The sequence below is a fragment of the Euprymna scolopes genome, chromosome 10 (genome assembly GCF_053919585.1).
Source record: "Euprymna scolopes isolate OS-2025 chromosome 10, ASM5391958v1, whole genome shotgun sequence".
NCBI classification, from domain to species: Eukaryota; Metazoa; Mollusca; class Cephalopoda; order Sepiida; family Sepiolidae; genus Euprymna; species Euprymna scolopes.
In genome coordinates, this window is record NC_136491.1 from 38875612 (window position 1) to 38902690 (window position 27079).

The 27079-nt window shown below is 36.9% G+C and overlaps 1 protein-coding gene across 2 annotated transcripts in view; it reads right to left on the reverse strand.

Annotated features, from left to right (window-relative positions):
• The window catches only part of LOC145285929 (uncharacterized), a 105354-nt gene that overhangs the window by 19835 nt on the left and 58440 nt on the right, over positions 1–27079 (reverse strand). The window contains exons 9-11 of one of the 2 annotated variants that reach the window (XM_080134431.1): positions 21643–21666; positions 15274–15438; positions 5–102 (exon numbers count right to left, since the gene is read on the reverse strand). In XM_080134431.1, the coding sequence (XP_079990557.1) occupies positions 5–102; positions 15274–15438; positions 21643–21666 (287 nt within the window). The remainder of the gene's footprint in view (positions 1–4; positions 103–15273; positions 15439–21642; positions 21667–27079) is intronic. The other variant, XM_080134432.1, reaches the window with a different exon arrangement.

The window sequence follows — 27079 nt, forward strand, 5'->3', positions numbered from 1 at the left end:
TTACCTATTGGAATATCTGTTTATTCGGGGAGGTTGCTCTGGTCTGACACCTTTCTCAAGCTTTTTCACTTTCTGCTGTAAGCTTTCATTTATGCAGTCTGACTGAAAATCCATCAAAAACAAAAAAAATGATCATGAATACAAACAAACAAACAGAGAGTAGGTGTCATCGACTTGTACTACTAATCCAAAACAAAAATCGGGGGTTTGTATTACTGTACACATAGATTCGAAAAAGTTGTCAAAAAACAAATATATAACAAATAAATGTTATCAAAGGCAAGATAAGTTACTTTTCTGCCAAACTGGATATATTTTTTGTGTTTTTATTCAATGTAACATGTTTATTCAGCTGGAAAAACATACAGTGCTTACCGATGTATTGGAAAATTCAAGATGGCGTCTGATTCTCTCTTTAACACGGTAAGTTTGGGAAAAGGTGTTATAAATGAAAAACTATACAAAATACTATTAAAAACCCGCCGAATATATGTCAACCTATGTCACGGTAACATATATTGAGCGAGTTTTTAGCAGTATTTTATCCGGTTTTTTATTTATAACACCTTTTCCCAAACTTACCGTGTTAAAGAGAGAATCAGACGCCATCTTGAATTTTCCAATATATCGGTAAACACTGTATAGTTTTCGAGCTGAATAAACACGTTACATTGAATAAAAACACGAAAAATATATCCAGTTTGGTAGAAAAGTAACTTATCTTGCCTTTGATAAAATTTATTTGTTATATATTTGTTTTTTGACACATTTTCGAATCTGTGTACAGTAATACAAACCCAAAATCGGTAATTATGTATGTATGTATGTATGTAAGGCAACCTCTCTAGGAGAAGGAAAACTCTGATATAAAACCTGCGGCGACTGCTGCTTCCAATGATGTTGACTTGTTCTTCTTTTTGGTTCAATGTGACAGTTTTTTAGAGAGTGGGATTGTTTCAGTGCAAAGTCTTTTCTCACTATAAAAAGCCTCAAGCACAGGCATTGCTTGATATAAATTAGATACACATTTTGCAATCAGTGTGTATCTCGATAACAAAAAGACTGGCTGTAGCCTAAAACGGCAAAACATTCAATGAAGTTAGCAAATATAGTTATATATATATATATTTTTTTTATATATATGCTATATCAAGTAATGGCAATATTTGAAAACGAATTTACTGCCATCATGTATGTATGCATGTATGTATGTATGTATATTTGTGTGTGTGTGTGTGTGTGTATATGTGTATTGGGGTAGAGAGGGCTCCCGTAAGCCGTGGTGAAGGCAACCTTTCTAGGAGAAGCAAATCTCTGATTTAAAAAACCATAAAGCGGAAGACCAGTGCCCGCATTAAGCTGGTCTGCAGTTTAATTTGTTGCTGGCTATCTTGCTCTTGCTTGTTGCTGGATCTCAACATTTTGAACCGAGAGAGAGACTTAGCTGTTGTACAAAGCTAAGACTATGTAACATCATATTTGTATAGATACTCCCTCAGACATTTGGGCTCATGAATTTTAAATGTCTGAGGGAGTGGCACTCGTCTGACAAGACGTTGCAATCATCATGTATGTATGTATCTACTATTATATAAAAGGAACTGTGTGTGTGTATGTGTGTGAGAGTTCTATGGACTTCGAAACGTCTGGGCCGATTTTTATAAAATTTCACACAAATGTACTTTATGTATTTAACAGTGTTCTTATATAGGTTTTGTATTGGAATGTCTCCAATAAGTATTGATAATTGAAAAAAATCCGATGAAAGAAGGAATAGGCGATTTTAACCAGAGTTAACACCTTATACAGCCAAGCACCACAAGTGCATTTGAGAAGTTTTATTACCACACACTCAGAAAGGCCAGGCAGTAGGTTATTTGATAAGACAGGGGCGTATTCGAAATGAATGTTTTTGTTTAAAGAACAATTGAACCATGATACCTGACTTTTGAATTTGAAACTTTAATTCAAGCCGTTATATATAAAAATAATTGTATAAAATCAGCAGTAGGTTCTCTACAGTGCAATGTACACTACAATGTATTATTGACCTAGTCACGGCAGGGAGGCATGTGAAGCTTTCTCCCGGCGCACCGCAGTGGGTTCCCAACTAGAGCAGGCAATCAATCAATTTGATTGAAAAATGGGTGATTTCATTAATTTTGATTTGATTATCATTCAATCCCAGGCAACGTTGGATCTTCCTGCTAGTATATATATATATATAAAATATGTTATTTTGCTAGATTTTTAAAGTCAGACGAAATAAGAATTCATAAAAACGAATGGTATTACTGTTGTGCTAAAAAAGAATGCCGACACATTGATATTTGAAAGGATAATGGTATATATATATTCATTGTCGGTTGTCAGGAGGAACATGTACGCACACGAATTTGATGTTTGATTCTTCTCATACTGAAATCGCTAAAAAAAACTTCTGCAATTTGTGACCACCTTATGGGACGGCATTATCACTTATAGCCACGCTCCCAGCACGTTTTATTATTTGACAATCCAACCGATTTGTTTTTTTTTTCTCGCTCTGTGCGATTCTATTGCACCTGCATGTATTTTTCTTGCCGAATGACCATTCATCCATTCAACATTTATCTTATCTTTTAACAATCAGTCATGTTTATGTTGTTTCCTTACATGTTTGATGAATTATTTTTAATCAAATAACTTTTTTGATAAATCCGACAATTATTTTATCTCTTGACAATTGATCATGTTATGCTATTTATTGTATTTCGTTGCCAGGTGCACCTTATTTTGTCAAAACACAGTCTGGATGTTTAACAAAGACACTGGTTCTAAAATGCAGGACTTCTTCCTCAATGTGGATCTATGGATGATACAACACGGTGAGGATCATCGTAAGCTTACTTGACTCTGAACGCATTTTTATTGTCATTACTTGAGGGAAGACTTTGAGTCTGCTCTCAGCTTTAGCGAACCAGCAGGACATTCGATGAAACTTTCGCATTTTTCTGGATATGAAAAAGACTTTTTTTTTTTTTTTTAAATTTTGCAGTGGAAAAAGATCTAATTCCTTCAGTCATTTTTTCTCTTTATTGATTTCTTTTTATTCCCATGTCAACAAACCAAATCCGTCTCGTCCAAATGCCTCCTATATTCGGTCACTGGATCTACTGTATCCTTTTTTGCCTCTTACTTATTTCAGTCCTCCTCCTCTTCCCCTATTCCCCCTCTCTCTCTTTATATATATATATATATATATATATATATATATATATATATATATATATATATATATATATATATATGAGAGAGAAAGAGAGAGAGAGAGAGAGAGAGAGAACGAGATCTTACTTGATATTGTGTATAAAATTGAACATAAACATAATAATCACATCTTGTCGAATGTTGGATTATGTATTTATTGAATAAATATTTTGAAAGTGAAAAAGGGTAAAAAAAATTATATCCTGTTTTCGTGTTCAATTTTCTCATGGCTGACCACATATGGAGGGAAAAGGGAAACCATCTACCTTTATGGGACAAAGTAAAAATTATACACAGAGAAGTTCAACAGAGAGAAAGACGACTAAAGGGAACAGTGCATATGGTGCATGACGATCACCTACTAAGCAAACCTAGTATAGAATTTAATACAATATCAATTGTAAATAATCCATATATTAATACGCTAATTCGCTTCAACCGTTATCATTCTAAACATCTCTTAAGAGAAAATGAAATATTCAAAATCGCACCAACCATTATTATACTGAACCCTCTTAGTATGAAAATGAAATATTCTAAAATACCCAATAAACAATTGCTTCAAATGAATAGATTACCACCAGCATATGTCTTATCGGTGCAATTTTAATAAGTTATTTATCACTAACCAGTGTATGGTGAGTGCAGATCACAATACTAATAAGTTATTCTGTCTGGTAGGTGCAGGTCACAATACTGATAAGTTAATTATCGCCAGCCAGTGTCTAGTTATTATAATTATGATTTCATTTTTGTTATTATTATTATTGTTATTATTATTAGTCATAGTAGATTGTCGGACTGACTTCCTCATCTTGGTTGTTATTGTCACAACGTTTCGGCCGTTTTGCCCTCCGGCCTTGGTCAGGTGAACGGTTTGTTAGGAGTCTCGAACCCAACCCTTTATTATTACGGGGGTACCGTGTTCGGACTCCAGCTAGGCTTTGGGACATAGTTGCTGATTCTCTGTTTTTCAATGTTACTTTTTCACTGCCTTCATTCAGGATTGAACTCAGCACCTTTGGGTAACTGTAAACTTTGATACAACGTCTAGGACCACTCGGCCACTAGGACAATTCTTATTTGGTTTTTGTTAATGTTAAACCTATGTTGTTATTCAAGGTTTTCTCTCTCTATCAGAGGTGTCCAAATTGCATTCAGCTCTATGCTTGGTTTGCTCAGTAGGTTGTTATGTCCGAGCATGTGAGCTGTTTCTTTAAGTTTTCTCACTTTCCAGTGGGTCTCTCTGTTTATTATTTTTACTTCATCCCATAGGGGGCGATGATCCCCCCTCTCCATCCAGACATGGTTGGCTATACCCGATTTTTCCGTCTCCCCTTTAGTTACCGCTTTTCGGTGTTCTTCCACCCTTACTTTAAGGGGGCGGCATGTTTCACCCTTGTAAACCTTTCTGCAACTGCATGGGATGGAGTATATGCAGTTTTTGGTCATGTTCTCATCCATGCGGGGCTTCACTCGTACCAGGTGTCGTCTGAGTGTTGACTCGCTTTTGAATACCGTCCTGATGTTGTAGGGGGCACATATTCTCTGAATCTTTTCGGAGATGCCTCGTATATATGGTAGGCAGACCGTTGGAGGTTTTTGGGTTTCATTCTCCTCTCTTATACTATTAACACGTCTGGTGGATAGTATGCTATCGGGGTAGTTGTTACGACGGAGGGTATTCTTCAACCTGACCATTTCTTGGTGGTATGTAATGGTGTCGCTACTTATTGTCTCTGCTCGATGTTGTAAGCAGCGTGCGATTCCATGTTTGATACTGTATGGGTGATGGGAGTTGAAGTTTAGGTATTGTCCGGTGAAGGTAAGCTTGCGATATACGGATGTCTTAAACCCATGCTCTGTGCGTGATATGAGTATATCAAGGAAGGCCAGTTGGTTATCTTTTTCTTTCTCCATTGTGAACTGTATCGATGGTCTTATTGAGTTCACATGATCTAGGAGAGCCTGGATGTCTTCCTGATGGGGCCAGAGTATGAAGGTGTCATCAACGTATCTTAGCCACATGGTGGGCTTTAAAAGAGCTGAACCTAAGGCCATGTCTTCGAAGTATTCCATGTATATGTTCGCCATCACTGGTGATAATGGCGAGCCCATAGCTAGTCCCTCCTCTTGTCGATATAGGTCAGTACCCATTCTGAAGTAGGTTGTTTCTATGCAGAATGTCAGCATTTCCATTAAGTTTGGCAATGGTACACATGTGCGCTCTTCTATGGAGAGGTCCGCAGCTAGTTTGTCTTGAATTACTGCTAGTGCCTCACTAGTTGGGACTTTAGTGAACAGGCTAACCACATCTTGGCTTACCATTTGGTTTGTACTGATGGGTGCTCCCTTGATCAGTTCCGTGAAGTGGGCAGAATTCTTTACATGTGTTGCTGACTTGCCTGCTAATGGGTTTATTATATCCACAAGGTACCTGCTCAGTGGGTGGCATGCTGAGCCTCGGCAGCTCACTATGGGTCTGAGTGGAATACCGTCTTTGTGTATCTTGGGGAGACCGTACATATGTGGTAGCTTACTGTAATGCTGGACCAGCTGTCTATATCTCATCGGAGCGATGTGTTCCTTGTTTTTCGTAAGGATTTGTAACAGCTTTCTTTCGGTTTTCAAAGTTGGGTCCTTCTTTATTTTACCGTAGCTACCATCTGCGATTAGGCCTGCCATTTTTTCAGAGTATTCCGACATGTCCATCACCACAGTAGCATTGCCTTTGTCTGCTGGCAGAATTATTATACTGCTGTCACCCTGTAGGTTTCTCATAGCCAGCCTATCTTCCCGAGAGAGGTTTGATTTAGGAGGCTTGGCTTTCTCGAGTACTTGTCTCACTTTCCATCTTATTTCATCACCTTGGGTTGATGGGATTCTCAGGGCTATATCTTCCATGTGTGTTATGATATCTAAGAATGGAACGCGTTTGGTTGTTGTTGCGAAGTTGAGACCTTTATTTAGTACTGCTTCCTCTGAGTGACTCAGTTGGGTTCGAGACTCCTAACAAACCGTTCACCTGACGAAGGCCGGAGGGCAAAACGGCCGAAACGTTGTGACAATAACAACCAAGATGAGGAAGTCAGTCCGACAATCTCAATCAATGAAAACAACTCATCTCAAAAATACAGACAATTACTTTAGTCATAGTAGTTCATCGTTTTTTTTTTTTTCTTCAATTATCTTAAGATTTGATTAAAAAATGTCCATTTCATTGATTTCGATGACAATAAAAGTATTAGATGTGTGGAACATTTGTTGACCCTCATTCAATCCTGGGCAATGTCGGGCTTCCCCGCTAGTAGATATAGTTACCATTAAAAAGAAGAAAAAATATATAAACTATGTAATAATAACTAGTGATCTATAATGATGAGTTGTAAGATTGTACATCTAGAAAACAAAAATAGATTTAAGCCTCCCAAAATTCATACTAGACTTATGCACAAAGGCCCGTGGTGTAATGGATAAAGTACTTGGTAAAATTCAGTTGTAAGTAACACTCTTCTGGGCTCAATCCTCAGTGCAGGCAATACTAAGAATACAGTTGCAAAGCCTTCTACCTGGTCATGGCTGCCAGAATGAGAGCATACTACTCCTGTGGATTAAATAAAGGGTTCTATTTGAAATTCTGTGCAGATTCCCGAGTTCAACAGAAAGATTACCTGAGCTTAACAAGATACACTTTTTTTAATTACATTTTCACTCCAAACAAGGCACAGTGCCACTTTGATGTAGGGGACTACTATCAGGGGCATAAGTTGCAGGAATACTCCATAGGGAGTTGAGCAGCAAAATGTTTGTTCACATTACACTTAAACTTTTGCATGTCAGTACAGTTGGGGAAGCAGGAACCTGGAAGGGAATTCCAAAGTCTAGTAGTTTTGGGGAGGAAACTATTAGAGTAGAATGCTTTCTTACATCTAGGGATTTCTACTGTGTAGGGGTGGGACTTTGCTGCTTGTTCGGTTTGTCATGGGTATTTACGTCGAGGGGGCACAAGTGCTTGTAGTTCATTAGAGCATCCACCATTAAAATACTTATAAAACAGGCAGAGGGATGCAACATTTTGTCGATGGGACAGAGGTTGAAGCTTAGATGACAGTTCAGGACCTACCAGTTTGGCAACTCTCTTTTGAATCCTGTCCAGGAGTGAGAGACTAATAGCAGATGCACCAGCATTTTAAGAAGGTTGGAGGTTACATCAGCCGAAACGTTGCATGAATGACACTTAAGATAAGAACTGTAGTCTGAATAATCCAAATTTTCTCATTTAAAAAAAAAGATGGTGTTCTTTATAAATTTGCCTAATTTTGCAGGGTGAGAAGTTATATAGTAAGTACAAGCGAAATATTTGGTCTTTATTCAAAAACTTGTTGAAAGCAAAACAACTGTACTTTTACTTGGCCTTAATGGGGGATTGGAATGCAATCCTTGATCCCAAAATAGATAAGGTCGGGGGGACTAGCGGGTTGGCGTGGTGTGACAGCAGTCTGTCTGACCTGATGGCCTCGTGCGATCTCGTCGACAGATTTCGTCTGGATCATCCGGGGCGGGAGATGTGGACGTGGCATCCTGTAGTGCCTTCCCATCCAAGCACTTACTTGGATCGGATGTTAGTTAGAAGAGGCGATGTAGACTTCCTATCTTTCCCTACGTTCCACTTGCTAGGACACTCGGACCATAAACTTGTTATGGCCCGTTTGAACTTAAGTGCTAGGCCTAAACTGGCCGGATACTGGAAGTTCAACAGCACCTTGTTGGAGCTGGAGGACTACCGGTTTAAGGTCACTGAGCTAATTCAGCGGGCTTTAGTGGGGGCGGTTACAGGGAGTAAGTGGTGGGTTAGTCTCAAGGCCAAAATTAGGCGCTTCTCTGTCCAGTATAGCCAACGCCTCGTGATAGATAAGGCTAAGGCAAAGAAGCGTTTAGAGGATAAGCTGACCCGGGCGGTGGAGGGGGAGGACCCCCTAGAGTTAGCACTAGCTAAACAAGATCTCAACCGCTTGGCTAGCGAGCGGTATGAAGGTCAGGTAGTTAGGGCTAGGTTAAAGAAAGTTTCTAACGAGGCTGTGAATGTTGACGCTGTTGAGCGTAAGGCTGCTTTAAGGCGCGGTTCGGATGGGTACATTCGTAAAGTACATAACCTGGAAGGACACCCCTTAGTATCGACTCGGGAGATCTGCGAGGGGTTTCGGGAGCATCTATCGGTGCACTTCACCCAACTACCCGGACTCAGGGTTGATGAGTTTGGCAGCTATTTGGCTGACTCGCCCCGCCTCACGGCGGCTCGGGCGGCTAGCTGTGATGGTCTTATTACTGAACATGAGGTCATTACTGCATTGAAGCAGGTCGGCTATAACAAATCCCCGGGGCTTGATGGTTTACCCTACGAGTTTTACTTGAGGCTGTCGCCCATGTTGGTCCCTATTCTGAAGGATATGTTCAACCATTGGTTTGCCCAGGGTTCCATCCCTGGACAGGTGACCAAGGGTGTGATCACATTGCTGAGGAAAGGTCAACGGCATGGTGGGAGAGAAAACTTTGATGATTTTAGGCCCTTGACTCTGCTAAACACAGAGTTAAAGATTTTGGCAAAGATTCTTGCGAATCGCTTGCAGGTTGTCATCACTGACTTGATCGAACCGGACCAGACTTATGCTGTGAAGGGGAGATCGATTCAAGACAATTTGCACTTGATACGCTCGATCATAGAGGGGACAGAAGACGCCGCCGAAGCCATGCTGATCAGTTTGGATCAGTCCAAGGCATTCGATAGGGTTGACCATCGGTTCCTAGGATCTGTGCTAGAGGCCGCCGGATTTAATCCGGACTTCCGCAAGTGGATCTTTGTTCTGTATGACAGGCCGACGGTAGCGGTGCAGATCAACAGTAAGCTGTCGGAGTCATTCGCTGTCTCTCGGTCGGTGCGACAGGGTTGTCCGCTGTCGCCTCTGTTGTATGTCCTGGCGTTGGAACCCCTCCTTCGCAAGTTAAGGGACGAGGCGGCTACACCAGTCCTGCGCGGAATAGCTCTCCCTGGAGGCACACGAGCCAGGGTTTCCGCATTCGCCGATGACGTCACCGTGTTCGTGTCTTGCCTCACGGACGTTCAAGCGGTGGTCGAGGCGCTCGCTCGATACGAAGAAGTAACAGGGGCCATCTTCAACCGTAGCAAGTCTGTTGGCCTGCGGTTGGGGGCCTGGACCGGGGTAAACTCGCTTCCAGGTATTTTCAGCTGGACCGATGGACCGGTCCGCATTCTCGGTGTCTGGTTTGGACCGGGACTTCAGCTGGAAAAGAATTGGTCGGAAGTACAGTCTAAGGTCAAATCGTCAGTAAAGACTTGGATTGGAAGGAAATTGTCCTTGAAGGGTCGGGCGGAGGCGTGTGCTACATACGTCTTTCCGCTCATCCTTTACCGTTTGTCTGTACTTCCTCTCCCTGCAGAACGACTAACCCGCTTACAAGGGCGCCTCGATTCACTTTTGTGGAACGAGGGTAAGCATTATGTCTGCAGAGAGGTCTGTGTTCAAAGTCCGAGCGAGGGAGGCCTGGGTCAGCCCAGTCTCTTGTGTCATAGAAACGCCGAGAGATTGGCTTTCCTGGGTCGTTCGCTTGAAGGAGACGCTCCTTGGGTCCCTGTGGTTGAGAACTCGTTTCCCAATCTCAAACCCAACCCTTTGGTAGAAGGTCGTCGTAGACCGAAGGGGGAGTCCAAGTTCTTCTCCGAATGCCGGACCGCTCTTAGAGCTTTGCCGGGGACCAATGTCCTCGATCAGCCAAGGAAGAAACTGTATCGGGATTTAGTGGAGGGGACCGCGAAGGATCCACTTTGTAGGCGGATGGGATGGTCGATGGAGGTTGTCCGTTCTCAATGGTGTTGGGCGCCGGGACGGGAGATTCTGAATAACTCGGAATTCTCCCTGACTTGGCGACTGGTCCGAAATGCGCTGCCCCTCTTCGACGAACTTTTCCGGTATAAAGAACATACCAGGCGCTTCTGTCCGTGCTGTGACGAACGCGAGCCCGAAACAATCAAGCACGCGTTTTTTAGTTGCAGCCGGATACAGCCCCTATTAAAGTACGTCGAGGGGGTAACAGCTCGCATCGATGCCGAGTGTCCACTTGATCTCGACGTAGGAACTTTTGTGTACAACATGGAGCCGCCGTTCCCCAGGGAGGAAAGTTTGGTTTTCCTGGCGATCCTAGCAGTAGCGCGCATGACCATTTGGATCACGTGCCTCAAGTTGGTCCGCGAAGGGACATCTGTTCCTGATCGGGATCTGATCGTTTACTTTAAACATTTGCTTAAAGATCAGATGCGATTGGAAGAGGTTGCCTAGAGTGGAATTTGACAAGAGGTGGGTGCACAGCACTAGTTTGTGCATCCGTCGAGGAGCCAAGTTTCAATACGTATTCCCTCCTTAGGCATGGCATGGGCGGTGCTGGGTCCTACGGAACCCATCCCGCCTAGGTTAGCATTATAAGTTCAGTAAATGAACTCTTGACTGGTGGTACAAATGAGATCCTGTTCCTGATTTTATTTTTTGGTATTAGAGAACCTCTGAGTCAGCCCAACCCCCCTGCTCCTCATCTTTATTTTCTGATGCCCCCGGTCATCCCCCTACTCAGAGGTCACCTTCCTACCCCCTCCATCCGTTGCTTTGTTTTCTCCCACCTCCATTAAGGCGACTTCCCCAAACCCCATTAGGGATGCTCTGCTTGTTTTCGGTTCCGCGGAAAACAGTGGGGGATCTAGCCACATAGAATAGTACAGGGGGGTCTTACTAACAACACATTATTAGTTTTTTCCTTATTTTTGAAATGAACATTTTCATTAGTTTTTTCCCACTCCACGAACATTTTATGCCAATTAATTCAAGAACTCTTTCTAATGAAATCGAACTTTATTTTCTCACACATACACACACACAAAAAAAAAAAAAAAAAAAAAATGCACACACAACATACAGAAATGAATATACAAATTGTACATAGTTAAATTTTACATTGAACGCTGGGGTTATTAGTTAGATTAGGATCCACAGAGTGATTGAGGTATTTTGGTAAATGTTGCCAGTCAAGAGTAAGACTTCAAAGTCTCATCTGTTACATAGTCAAAAAGACCCTGTACCCTCCCCCTCCCAATTTCTTGTGGGGCCTTGTGCCTAATTTTGTTGAATTGAATTTTTTGTACGTTTTCTATGTTCAATTTTTTCTTTCTCAATAAAATATATAAACAAGATCAAAGTGTAGTATCTGTTCTTCCGGTGCGGCACTTCCATTTCTCGTTCTCTTTCAGTGGAGGAGAAATCCTTCACGACTGAGACAATTTTTATTTTTGTACCTTTTCTCCACGTTAAAAAACGACCCTGTTGTCTAACTCTGTCCCGTGGGGAGGCATTGCAAACAGGTACAAATATATACAAATGACGGATGGATATTGGTCAAGGGGTTCTTTTTAAAGTATGTGCTTCTACTAATTTTAGTATGACACAAACATGAGAATGCAATTGGTAATGATTGGCCCCCACTTGGAATATGGGTCCCTAATGTTTGCCAGAGTAGGCAAGGTGTTCTCTGATTCTTTTTAGCGTCTACACCGTTGTGCCATCAGATATATATTACATTACAATCTTGATCTGGAGTATATAATCTGCTTGGATTAGATCTGTTGTCTACTTGTCGGAATGTGACAGTTGCATCTATTGCCTACAGATTACATGGTTCTTACCTCACTGCAATGCTTAAATACCATCCTGTGTTGTGACTGAACAGACCAAACCTGCAATGATTAACATTGATATTAACCCTTCTCCATAATCCTACCGGTGTTTGCTAAGAGATGTACTGGCAATCTCCTTTTTTTTTGTGTTCTGCAGTCCTGAACATGCTGCCTCAGAATTGTGTGAATGAACATGTGTTACTGTCACATTTTCAAAGTTCTGTATTGGCTAATTGATATTTTAAAGTTTTATGCATTCCCTAATTAGCTTAGTAGTGTCTGTCTATTGCTAACGGTTTTATGACCATGGCTTAATAAAGGGAAAAAATTAAAAAAAAAACTGTTAGCAGCATAAATTATTTTTAAAAAAATACAACTGGGAAGTTAGGATTACCTACTCTTTTCTGACATATTTACATTATGAAAATTAACAGTTAATCGAAAATATAAGAAGGTAAATGTTGCTATTAAAGATATAAAGCTTAAATAAACCTGATATAAACCTACTTCTGGAAGAGATAACATGACTGACTCATTAATACTTACTTATGATGAATATTTATGATAACTTTAATTAATTATATTTTCTATTGAATATTAAATTGTTTTTAATGCAAATGCATGACACTGTGACAAGCATGTACCGAAGTGCTCAAGAAATGTGTGTCAATGTCTTAGTCAGGCCTATCTACGGTGAAAATGAGTTTGTCCAAGGGTTATAAAAAGCCAACATCAGAGTCATTTAGTGAGTAACTGCTGAGATTGCTCTGGTACGTATTGTTTTGACGGAGTTGTTCGAGATCGTGTTGGGTCGTTTTGATGTGTCAGTTTGTTTTGATAGCGTTATTTGGGATTGTAGTGGGTCGTTTGAACGGAGTTGTTCAGGATTGTGGCATGTCGTTTTGACCGAGATGTTCGAGATCGTATTAATGGAATTATTCAAAATTGTGTTGTGTTGACGGAATTGTTTGGGACCGTGCCAGGTCGTGTTGATGGAAGTGTTTGGTAATGTGTTGGGTCGTATTTATAGTATTTTCCGTGTTGAGTTGTGTAGAAAGAAGCATTCAGCTTATGCTTATTGTTCAGTTGACTTGACGGTTGTCGAAATTGTACTTTTTTTCTCCATCTCTCTACCCTTGTGAAGCCACAGACACATGAGTAGATAAAACAAAATAGTTTTGGTAAAATTTTCCAACAGTATTTCCTTAAAAATAATTTATGTTACCAATAGTAATGTTCACTGGATGTTGATGCCTCCGTTCAGTCTCAAAAGACAAAGGGGCAGCTACGCATGTAATTGTGAAGCAATTCCTAGTCACACCTCTCCTGAATCGGCACTGTTTGAATCGAATGGCAAGGAGAAGTCCAGGACGACTGGAAACAATGCCGAGATAACCGCAGAGCACATAAAACACCTGATTATCTAAATAGACAGTTTAATAGGAATTTATTCGATGCCTCCATTCTGTCTCGAAAGACAAAGGATATCCCCTGTAGGGCCAGTTGCACATGTAATTGTGAGGCAAGGGTTGTGCATTCCCTAACCACACCTCTCCTGAATCGGCACTATTTGGGTCCAGTGGCAAGGAGAAGACCAGGACGACTGGGAACAATGCCGAGATAAGCAGAGAGCATATACAGCACCTGGAAGTCCCAAATGGTCACCCATTTAGTACTGACCAGGTTCAACACTGCTTAACTTTGATGATCCAGCGGGAACCGGTGTGCCAACATGATTATGCCGTATTACTGAATGTAATGTGTTAAATATCAATAAACCCTGGGCATACAACTGCAGCAGAAGAGAACCACAAGCAATCAAAATATGCCAGCCTTCTTGACAGATGTGTGGAATGATAGATCCCAGCCTAGGACTATTAATAATGTACCATATCGGAGACCAACATAAATTGATATGACTATGAGTGTTTCTTCATCACTGCTATTTATGTAAACGCCTTGAACATTCTCTCAGCCTGCCAAACATTAGGACATCTGATGAAACTGTTGGCGTTAAGGGAACTTGGACTGTAATTTTGATGACGTGTACTTTAGGTCAAATATAAATGAGTGAGTTGACGTGTATCTCTATCTTTTCTTCCTCAACATGTAAATAAAAGCTGATCGCACGTTTCTCGTTATTGAAAAGGCAACTCTAGTGTATCTTTCATATTTTCTTTCTTTGATCCTCAACTTCCACAAAGGCTATACAGGGTACATAATTATTTGATTGATTGACTTTATTGACTTTATAATTATCCAACAGAAACATCCTGATATTTGCATGTTGGTTCCGGAAAAGGGCATTTAATCAATTAATTATTATTTGCCTACCTATTTTCTACTAAATTTCTTTTCTTTAGTTAACTATGAGTTAATATTTGTAGTTACATCCCTGAGACAGTATTGATGTTGGACATTTCCCCCATTTTGATTAGTAGTTCTTGCTCTTGCTTGTTTGCTTTGCTTTGGTTGTTTTGTTTTACGGCATATCAACCCTTTTCGGGTTTGAACAAATTTTATGCTTCAAATTCTTTACAAATATTTATTCATGTGCTTGGTTTGGTTGCTTTGTGGAGGAAATCTGTTTTTGTTTTTGGTTGTGCAGAACATGCTTGGGTTTTGCAAAGAGAAAGGAAAGAAAAACCTTAACATCAATGTTTGGTGCATTTTAGGTCAGGAAGCCATTATCTTCAGACAGCCTGATCTGGTAGCACCATGCCTTATTTATTCATTAGTTTTTGGTGTATATAATTTTAACTCTACTCGAAAGTTTAATTTGTTGAACCAATACTTACATCTAGTAAATTATTGTTTTTTTTTTTTTTTATCTGAGAATAAATCTTATTTTTTTCAAAATTCATGGATTATAGAACATTCTGATATTTAATCCTTTGTTCAAACATTTAATGATTATAATAACTTTGTAAAGTATGTAAAAAAAAAATTAAATGGACTAACCATGTGCATACTTGGCCTTCGGGACAAGATCATAGTGCAGTATCTGTTCTGATGCTACACTCCATCTTTTCTGCCCTCGATCAGTGGAGGAGAAATCCTTCATGATTGAGACAATTTTAATTTTGTTCCTATCCAGACTGTTCCATTTTGGGGAGCTGGATTTTCCCCACATTAAAAAACGACTTTGTGTCTAACTCTTCCCTTGTTGGGAGGCATGTAAATAAAAGCCATCTTGATTGAAACTAAAGAGTAAGATAACAGAAAACAAAGGGACACAACCGTGTATAAAATGAACAAGATAAGATAACTCAGATTGAAATATTGTGTACCTTATCCAACTCTACTTCAAGTTCACAAATTTTTTCCTGAAGTTTTCTGATCGTATTTTCTTTTGATTCCAATGTGGCCTTTAAAGCGTTTGTTTCAGTCTCCAACTCTTCATCTGAATCTGCAAGAATCGATACTCCTTCGAGGTTTTCTATTTTTAGTTTGCTCTGTGCATTAAAGAAAAAGAAATAAAAGTATGTTTAAAATCGAAAATATAGCATAAAAGAATTGGAAAAAGAATTGTGAAACTTACTGGATTCACCAAAAAGTCCCCTTTCTTTTGTAAATGTCATTTTTCCGGCCTACTAAACATTGTTTTCTATACTATATTTCTCTTAGATTGTCTGTCTGTTTGTGTGCCTATTTCATTTTTTCTCGGAAACTACTGGACTGATTTGCCTGAAATTTTGTATGAGCTTTTATCATAATAAGGTATAGCGAACTAAGTATGCACAGTTAGGGATTAATAGTGATAAATAGCAATTAGTATTGGGTTAGTGCAAAAATAATACCGTTTTTTTTTTTTTACATGAAGTTGAACGCACAAAAACGACATTATTTTTGCACCAACCTAATATTTAGTGGAAAAATGAGCACAAATTTAACCATAGTCAACCATCAGTTTAGCATAAAGCACTCATTCTAAGCCAACGGGCTATAACTTTTGCTCGTTTTTAATAGGCTAAAAGTCTAGTAAATTCCTATTCTTCAAATCCTGGGTCTTGTCAAACAAGTATGTTGATATCAGCGTGTAATAAGCAGAGCGTTTACAGTTTTGCATGTATTTCAGGCTTTGTAAATTGAAAATCAAGCTGATGTCTGATGCTTTTTTTACTATAGAAAAGTAAAAAAAAAACTCTACAGAAACTGTCATCTATATATTAATACGACAGTTTGTGTGTTCTTTTGTGTGTCACGCTTACATCCGGGTCGTGTAATTGTTGTTTTCTTGTCATAAATAATTTTACCAAAAATTCTTCATAAGTTTCAATTTCGGTTTCGTTTATAGCTGATGGCACTCCAGTAATCTATTTTTTGTATAAATAATAATATCAAGAATTCTTTATACGCTTTGGTTTTGGTTTCGATTATGGCTGAAGGAACTCATGTTATATATATATATATATATATATATATATATATATATATATATATATATATATATATATATATATTAGGCACCGCCAAAACTGGGGGGGGGGCAGGTAAGTACTTTTTGACGGACCGTCTTTTTAAAAATCTACCAAAAATCAGGTAATTATCCAATCAATACGAAATTTTCAGCGATTATTAAGAGAAGAATGAACTTTAAAATGGTGTAATTATTTTTCATAAACAATATATACATATATATATATATATATATATTTTTGCTTACAAAACCCCCCTTGTTTTGAGGGGGTTCCAAATATGCTTAAAATAATCATCTGAAACCGAACAAAACATATTATGTTGTTGTAAGGGACGGGATTATAGATTAAAAAAAACAAACAAAAAAAAAACAAACTTGTTTGCATACCTTATTTTGATGTCTGAATATCAGAACTTCGATTGTGTTTAATTATCCCGCTTTTGAGTTTTGAAGTGTGAAATTCGGTGAATATGTTAAGTAAAATAATTAATTTAAGTTAAGTAAAACAAAAAAAATTTTTTTTAAATATTTATACGAAAAAAGCCATTTTAAAATCTTTAATAAATAAATTAACAATTTCTTTTTAGCAAGCTGAATAATGCATGACCATTATTAAACAAGGCATGCTTTGAAGAATCGATACAAAAAAAAAAAAAAATTCGATAAATATTGTGCCCTTTGTGTTAAAAATATTATTTTTTCGATCAAGTTTGGAAACGTTTGCCGCCTTTCGACTACGGTGGACCAAACGCGCTGAAATAATTTTTTTTATTCTGCTTTAAATTGCCTCCTCCCCATTTTGGAGAGCCTGGCCCCTACACACATGCACATTAAAAACCAAACTCATACAAATGGTCACCCATCTGGTACTGGCCAGCCTCAGCGTTAATAATACATTGAAATTTTCGTCACTGAAAAATAAGTTTTTTTTTGGCTTTTTGGTCTTCCATAGTTTGCTTTTTATCAAGTACAAATGTAAACAGTAATCAAATCGACTCGAAGTAACTGGTGACCTATATGAATAAGTGGAATTATTTGAAATCCAGGTATTTATATTATAATATTTTTGCATATTCTCATAGAAAATCACCCTAAATCTTAGACAAGAAATAAAAAAATTAATTCTTTCAAAAACCATTTTCTTTTATTAACTATTTATATACGTTTTTTGAGCAAAACAAAAAACGCCAATTGTTAACTTTTGAGGAAAATTTAACATTTAAAATTTAATTAAAAATAGTAGAAAAAGTTTTACATTATTCTGCTTTCTATATGAAAAAATTCAGGGTTTTATCTTTCTGGGGAAAAAAAGTTACTCAGAAATAATGGATTTTTATATATGTAATTTCGTTTTAAAAAACAACAACTTGATTTTTCGGCCATTTTTGGCGATGCCTAATATATATATATATATTTACAGAAAGTTTTTAGATGAGACGAGTCATTGGTTCCTTCGATTTCAAACCCGATAATTAGGGCCGTTTTAGATACCCATATCAAGCTCTCTTCAGCCAATACTCATCTATTTTATAACCGGAAGTTGAAATATATATACATCACGAGTTCACGCTTAACTCTCGTTTTGCGAACCCCCCTTGTTATTTATTGGATGGCGATAATTTTATTAACTTTCAAGTTAAATTATATTAAATTTAAAATCTAATTTAAATTATTTTTTTTATGTTAAGTGCCTTTAATATTAAGACTAAAATTAATTTAAAAATCCCCCCCAAATTTTTTTTCCGAAATTTAAAACTTAAAATTTATCTCAATGTCGATTAAAACGTAAAATTCCATTTAATTATATCGAAATGCATTTAACAATTCGTTTAAAAATTTCAACTCTTCCAAGGATTCGGGGTGGGGGAATACCAATCTAGCCTATGGGATTTTCCTAGTATATTAACCTCAATACTACTGTATTTTCCCTATAGTTTTAAAATTGAAATAGATTGTAAATTACATTTATAAAGTATTGTTTTTAAAAATTTATATAATACAATAATTTAAAATCTATAATAAAATAATTTAAAATTACAATTAAAATTCAATTTTACAAACTAAACTCAATTTTAGAATTTAAAAGTTAATTAAATGTAAGTTTTATATATATATATATATATATATATATATATATATATATATATATATATATATATATATATATATATATATATATAGGTTTTGTCTTTTTCACTAACCCAGGTTATAAGGAGTGCTTTCCTTCTATGTATACAATTTTTCAAAGATTCACTCCTCACATTCAAGCATTTTGTTTCTGGGTCATGAATTGCCAGTAGGATGTGGTACTTTTCTGCATTACAGAGAGACCATTGACTTAATTCCAGGGCGTATGCTGGTTTATGCTCGATTTTTCTCCATTTTATGGAAAAAGGTGTACCCTCTTCTTTAAGCTCCCAGACCCGGGTTGTTAATGCTGTTTTTATCCTTGTTTTATCTCTAACGGAGCTCATATGCACATAATATCTTTGTTTAAATGGGCCTTGTGTCATACCTATATATTTTTCTAGTATGCTTGTAGATTGGTCCGTTATTGTAGCTTCGTAAATAAGGGATTCAGCTTTACAATTGCCCTCCTACATGCATTGGGTTCCTACTAGACAGACAGTCAACAAGGAATAATGTTGAGGTTTTTAGGGAGTTCAGGAAGAGATTCCATTGGAAGCACTCTTCGAGTCGGGTCAATGGCATTTTCACCAAAACAATGCACGAGTTCACAACTCCATCCTTGTCACAGACAATTTGGCTGTCATTATGAGATGGTTGAAGAGATGAAAAAATCTGTGATGAGAGTCATTGACATGCTCATGCAAGAGGATTTCCATGGAATCTACCAAAAGTTGTTAGGATGGTACAACAAGTGCATTGCAGCCGGAGGAGATTACTTTGAAGGGGACTATAGTTTTATGCGTGTACTATCAATAAAAGTGCCCATACAAAAAAGTTTGGGATACTTACTGAAGGCACCTCATACCTGATTGCTTCATTCTTATCATTGTTGACTATAAATATATATATAAATATATATAAATATATAAATTTTTGTGATCATTTTATGTCTCACATTTCAAACACTTCATCGTAACAGAATAATAAAAATATACTAAATGAAAGAATGATAAATGAAACAGTTCTGTGTTATTTAATTAAATATATTTAGATCTATCTATCTATCTACCTATCTATCTATCTATCTATATATCAAAACGATCTTGCTTGTTCCTGTACACATTGGATGACGTCACCAAAAGTTACGTTATCCACTTAAGGATGCTGCACAAAGGAATGACGTCATCTCTTTGCAAATAATTTATAATGTCTCGAAGAGAAAGTATCAGAAAGAGTTCATGTCGTTACTGAAAATAGGTTGAATACATTTAGAAGAGAGATTTTATGATGTCATAAATGCAAAAAATGAAAAGGATGACATCATCCATTAAAACAGAGAGCATAGACGATCCATCATAATCGGTTATGTATATAATTACTAATTATATATATATATATATATATATATATATATATATATATATATATATATATATATATATATATATATATACGTTTTATTTTTTATTACCGGCCGGGTAGCTGAAACAATAATGTAACTTAACAGAAAGATACGGTAATAAAAAATAAAGCGCATATTTGCTCTACAACAGTATTGAGCATTTTCTTCAGTTTTTATTAATTACCATTTCCACTAAATATATCTATCTATCTATCTATCTATCTATCTATCTATCTATCTATCTATATATATATATATATATATATATATATATATATATATATATATATATAATTTAAAGGAGATTAGAATAATAGCCTAAAGAGCAGAGTGTATTTTAATGTAATAGTGAAATTACTAATTTAATTAAAATACAGGGAAAGAAAAAGTGCTCGTTGTAATTTAGATATATAATAAGCTCGATAGGTAAATATCCTAGAGCTAATTTGATATTTAGTAATGTGATTGATAATTTAAAAATCAAATTAGAATTAAATTAAAAATCCGTTTCATAAGAAGGAACAACAACAAAATCAATTATTTGTACGATCGTTTCGGAAAACAATATTTTTATTGTGGTAGACATCAAGCTACGGACAATAATTTTTACATATAGTGTTTTTAACAAACAAAGTTTCCTCATCAGCAAAGTATTGGGAAGGGTTTTTAGAAAAGACACCATAAATAAACCGAACATTAAAAGTAAAGCAGATGTATCTGGAAAAAATTAAAATAAAGGTATGGATTTACTTTTATTTATAAGAAAGAAAAGCCTATTTTTAAGATCAGATGTTTTCAATTCTCGATACTTATCGGATGAATTTTTGTACAAAACATATCTAAGAACACTGCCAGACATATAAATTAGCTTTGTGTGAAATTTGCAAAAGATAGGCTCAGCTGTTTCGGAATCTATGAGGAAGGAACTCTCTCACACACAAACACACACACACATATATATATATATATATATATATATATATATATATATATATATATATATATATATATATATATATATATATACTAGACAAATCGTTTGGTTTGGTTTGGTTGTTTTGTTTTACAGTATATCAATCCTTTTCGAGTTATATAATGCCGAATCCAATAATTTTCTTCAAGCTTTTTGTATCTTCAATCGCTAGTTTGTAGTGTTTGGTTTGGTTTGGTTTGGTTTGGTTTATAGTGGATTTTATCGTTTTTGTTCTCTGCCCTGCAGAGCATGAATGAATTTTACAATGGGAGAGAGAAAAGGGCTACAGTATTAATGTTTGGTCCATTTCAAGTTAGTAAACCAGCCAGGAAGTGGGGGAGGAGAGATAGAAAGAGAAAGGGGAAATGGGAAGAAGGAAAAGGTGGGCTGTTGTTTTTGGTTTTGGTTTTGCAGAACATAATTAAGTTTTGCAAAAGGAAGTAGAAAAACAGAAAGCGTCAATGTCAGGTGCATTTCGTCTCAGGAAGCCAATATCTTCAGACAGCCTGATCTGGTAGCACCAGGTTTAGACCCGGAGAAGCTAGTAAATATATATAATCAGCAAATAATGGGGGGAGCATATAAAACAGCTCTTTTATTTCAATGTAACAGCTAAATGTTTCTTTTGTGCTTTGTTAGATTTGAGTTCAGAGTAAATAAAGTTCCCAGTATTTGTTGACATTCCTATAAAATTTTGATCTGTTGAAAAACAAATGGAACGCTTCATTACTTACCATTTTTGAAGCTTTACTCATGTTCTGAAACAGAAAGAAAGAAAAGGATGAAAAAAAAATCACTTGTAAACGAATCTCCATCATACTATAATGGAGTTTGGTGTCTGTCTGTAATCAAATCTTGGAATATTATTACGCAAGAGAAACTTGAGATTAAACAAGTCTAGTCATTAAAATTATTGGTATTCAGTTGTTGCACATGATATTGTCGACCCTGTTTCTGACACGGCACTCTCAACAAAACCAGATGTCATATTGATCCTGTTTATGATTGAGCATTTCAACTAAAACTGGATGTTTGAACCTTGAACGCTTTAGTCCGTGTGACAGAAACCAACATAAATAAAATGATGAAACTCTCTTGAAAACAAATCTCTATCGTTCTATAATGGAGTTTAGTGTCTGTTTGTGATTAGATCTTGCATATTATTATTATCTAAAAGGAACTTCAGATTAAGCAACTTCAGACATCATGTTCAGAGTGGAACGATAAATTTGTTGCCCTAACGAAAACAATACTACAGCTTTATTTTAAAAATTTATCGAAAAATATCAATTCAGGTAACTTGATTATATAGTACAGCTGACATCTATTCAATGTAGCCACCTTCAGCCTCAATCACCACCTCGATATGGGTCCAGAACTGGGAGCATGCCTTTCACACAGGCACTGGCAGGAGCTCGGCGAATGTTCAGTAGATGGCGATCAGGCTGTCTTTGGTATTGTAGGAGGTCATGCTGGTGATGTTCTCGACGTATGACCAAACAACATAATCTAGTGGGTTCAGGTCGAGGGAGCCAGTGAGAGAAGGGTACAAAGTCGTAGCTTCTTCTGAAGTCAAGCCTGGGTCTTTTTTAACTTGTGGGCTAACACCGAGTCCTGCTGCCATCCGATTGCACTAGGGGATCACCACACTCTTCAGCATATCCAGGTACCCTTTGGTGTTGACTTTCAAGCCGATTTTGAGGATGTGAGGTGGTATAATGTGGCCCTCACTTAAAATCACATCAAAGACCATAACCATAGCTGGAAACTTCGTTGAGCTGTCCCCTCAGACGTTGAACCGCCTGGATTTGCATTTTAAGGGTGCTGGAAATGGTCCTGTTGTCATAAGTTGGATCGGTTATGAGCATAAGTTGTACAGTGGCACATCTCCGATCTCGCTTGTTGAACATTGTGTCACTTTCAGACATGATAGAAGGCTCCTATCACTCTTGATTTGTACACTACTGGCAAACTACACTACTGGTCTACAACAACGAAAAGAAAAGTGGTTTCCATCAAACGGAAATGGAGTCATGTCTTGTTTTTTATGGCGACAATTTTATCGTTCCACCCTGTACATTGGCATTCAGTCGTTATACATGTGTTACATTTTGTTATGCACTGATAAAATGTTAATGGAATGAACAAGAAGTCATAATTTAATGAAACTATGATCCCTTGAACCAATAACCTTTTCTCAACAAATAATGACAAAACTTTGTATCTATAAAAAATATTCTAGATGATGTCTTTTAGATGGGTAAATGACTTGTTTTAGGAAAAAAAACAAACAAAAAAACTACATAATACTTAAATAAGTGATACCTTATTGGTAAAATATTGGAGGAATACAGTGGATGCTGTAAAACTTCCTATCCCACTTCTAGAAGATTAGCCTTTGGAAGGTCATTTTTAGTGTTGTAGTATTTCAAGGATACGGCATAATTGCGTTGACACATCGATTCTCATCAGATCACCGAAGTTAAGCAATGTTGAGCCTGGTTAGTACCAGATGGGTGATCATTTGGGAATCCTAGGCGCTGTATGTGCTCTCCACTTATCTCGGCATTTGTTACCAGTCATCTTGTACATACACTTCACTTGCCACTGGTATTTAACAATGTCGACTCAGGAGAGGTGCGGTTGGAGATCTGCCACAAAAATTTCATGCACAGGCACCTCTTCGTGGGTATCCATCGTCTGTCAAGACTGAAAGAGCCTAGTATTGCAAGGAGAGGGGTCCGGTTTATGGGAAATATTTTTGGAAAACAGTTTTAGCTAACAATCGAATGTGAAAGAGCGAGAAGATTGTTACAATAATGAATACAAAACAGAAGTTCACAAAAAAAACGATATATATATATATATATATATATATATATATATATATATATATATAAAGCTGAACGTCTGTGTGTGTGTGTGTGTGTGTGTGTGTGTGTGTGTGTGTCTGGTCACGAATAGGCTCCTATATGGTTGACTATTATAGAAAACTGATCACATATAATGATAGAAGATGTATCGAGTCACAGGAATGGGTATGTTTGATCTGGCATAATGATGATTCATTAAAATTGTGGGATCTGCATTCGCGCCTGGTCCACAAAGTATGGAAATAAAAAATTTAAAAATGAAAAAAAAAAACGTTTACAAGTGTTTTGGATATAGATGTACATAATAATACTTTGATAAGTATGTTTTAACTTAAATAGGGATGGTATAATAAAATTGTGGAGTCTGCGTTCGCGCCTGGCCTCCATAGAATGTAAATAGGCACAAACTTTAATAAAAACTTCTCATATCTATCTGCGTAAGTATACTTTGATAATTATGTTTCAGTTTGAAGAAATATGGTATAATAAAATTATGGGGTGTTCGTTTGCGCCTGACCTCCATAGAATCGAAATATCTCACAAAGTTTAACAAGGTTTTTTAATATATATCCACAGAATATTGTGATAAGTGTTTCAGTGTGAACAGGTATGGTATAATAAATTATGGGGTTTATCTATTTTATTTTTACTTTCATCATATTTTGCTTTGGTTTTGATAGCCCCAAATTCGAAGCTATCTCTTTACAACCCTTCCTTTTCATAACCTATCACACTTTCATAAATCAGAGTCCATTTTCTGTAGGCTGTTTTTTTTTTAACCCAGTCAACAACGGGTACTTTTGCTAGTATATATATATATATATATATATATATATATATATATATATATATATATAAAGGGAGAAGCCTATATAGGTAGGAAAACATATTTTGAGAGTCCTTGCAGAACAAGAGAAAATCTGAGTCAATGATTTAGGGGCTATGAATTATCCACGGGTCAGAAAAGTCGTAATCAAAACTTTTCTACTTAATTAAAAAAAATAAATAAATAAATAAAAAAACTTTTATTAAAAACAGTTAATGTTTATTTGTTTTCATAGTAGAAAGTTCAGTGGGTGATATTACAAATTAATATTACAAATGCGTATATTAACAAATCAATCGATTTGATGCCTTAAACAAAAACAACACTGTCAACTTGAAACCCCCCTTTCCCCATACTAATAGAAAGTTATTCTTAATATGGGAAGAAGATGCCACATTTTAAATTTATCGTCTGGTAATCTGGCAGTCTTTGTGTCAGTTTTTTCCCCCCAATAGCTTACATGTTAAGAATGGCTTCTATTTAGAAAGTCATTCTTAATATGGGAAGGACAGGCCGCATTTTAAATCTATCGTCTGACAGTCAGGAAGTCTTTGTGTCAGATTTTTTTTCGGTAGCTTACATGTTAAGAATGGCGTCTTTTTAGAAGGAGAGGCCGCATTTTGAATTTATCGTCTGGCAGTTCGACAGTTTTTGCACCAGATTTTTTTCCAGCTGCTTACATAACTTGCAAGAAAATGCTAACACAAAATTGCCGGGATCGTAAACTGGATATCAATATTTTAAGGGGGTGGGGGTGGAGGTGCTAGAATTCCTTAAAGGAAGAGAAGGGTTCATTTTCAACCTCTGATTTGGATGAAAACAAAAGAAGCACAAGAAAACAACCCGGCACTGTTGTTTCCAGATTTATGAGTTAACTCCCTTTGAACGGATATCCGCGCTATGGATACTGTGGATCTCAGTACAGATGCACACATATACGTACACATCTACTCACCCTTACACACACTTTGGGAATATTTATTTTAACCCTTTCGGCCATCAAGTAGTGCCGGGAAGGTGGTGTAGGTTCGACCCTTTTCATCTGTGTGACTAGTATGCACTTATTACTTGTTAGAGCTCGCCTGTGTCTCATTTCTCCTCTTGCCGCACTTATTGGCATGATTGAGAGTATAGTTAGTAGTTGCGTTATTAAAAAAAAAAAAAAAAACCTAGCCGGATCGCTAATTGGGATTTGTTTGAAATCCGTACAACTTCAGCCTAGTTCCACAATAGGCACAAACACAAAACGAAGTCTCTTACACATTTAAAATACAAATAGGAATGAAATGATTTGAAAATGTTTATTTTCTAGTGACAATACTTGACAACATGTCGCAGGGGTCGCAAGGTGGTGTGTGTGTGTGTGTGTGTGTGTGAAAAATGACAGAGAGATAATTTGTCTGCTTGTCCTGCCCATGATTGCCACTCTCTTCTCCTTTTGTCGTCTGCTGCCTCTATTTTATTGGCATAGATGACGTCAGAACATTCCACCACGTATTGTCTTGAAATGTCGGTCTCAATCCTGCTAATCTAATCTCTGGGGATTCTATGTCCCCCATTTTTACTTCTTTGACGTCATTTCCGGGGCACCTGAATCCAGGATCTGATCAACTTTTTTTTGACATCATATTTGAAAGCCCAGACAGCCGACTGTCCCCTCTGCCACCTGCAACTCCATTCCTCTGTGTAACACGAAGAGAGAGAGAGAGAGAGAGAGAGAGAGAGAGAGAGAGAGAGAGAGAGAGAGAGGGCAAGGAAGAAGACTTCCTTGGTCATTTTTATCACATTGAATGTAACCGTCCTGAGAGAAGGGTGGCTCTCATTATTTCTCCATCACATTCTGATGTTAAATACACAGAAAGTTCCAGAACCTTCTCCTTTAGAGGAAGACGTTTTTTTTAAATTTCGTCTATATAGATGTAAAATAATTTGAATTGGACCGCCCAGAAGAAAGAATAAATAAAATTTATGGCTGTCTTTGGCATTTGAGAAGATGAAACTTGTGAAGGAAAGAATTGAGTTGAAGAAAACTTCTACAAATTTTTATTAACAATGAATTTTGTTTCATTAGTCTTTAATATCAAAGAGACAATTAAAGTGTTTCAGAAGAAGGACCTTTAATTTAAAGAAAAAAATATTTGGACCAGAAAGTCCTGAAGATTTAGAGAGAGAGAGAGAGAGAGAGAGAGAGAGAGAGAGAGAGAGTATTTTAAAGAGAAATACTGAGAAGGAGGGAACATTTAAGGAAATACTTTCAAAGACGAGTTTTATATTTTGCATGCCGCTTTCTTTTCAATTTTCAAATCAAGTAAGGCTGTTTCTTTATTTTGAGAAGAAAAGCAAGAATATTTCCCGTTTTTCTTTCAAATTGTCATTATAATTTCAAGTGATAAAGTTGACTTTACTGTTTGAATCGATAAAACTCTTTTAAAGAATTGTATTTTTCCTTTATATAGATGTTTGTAGATTTCA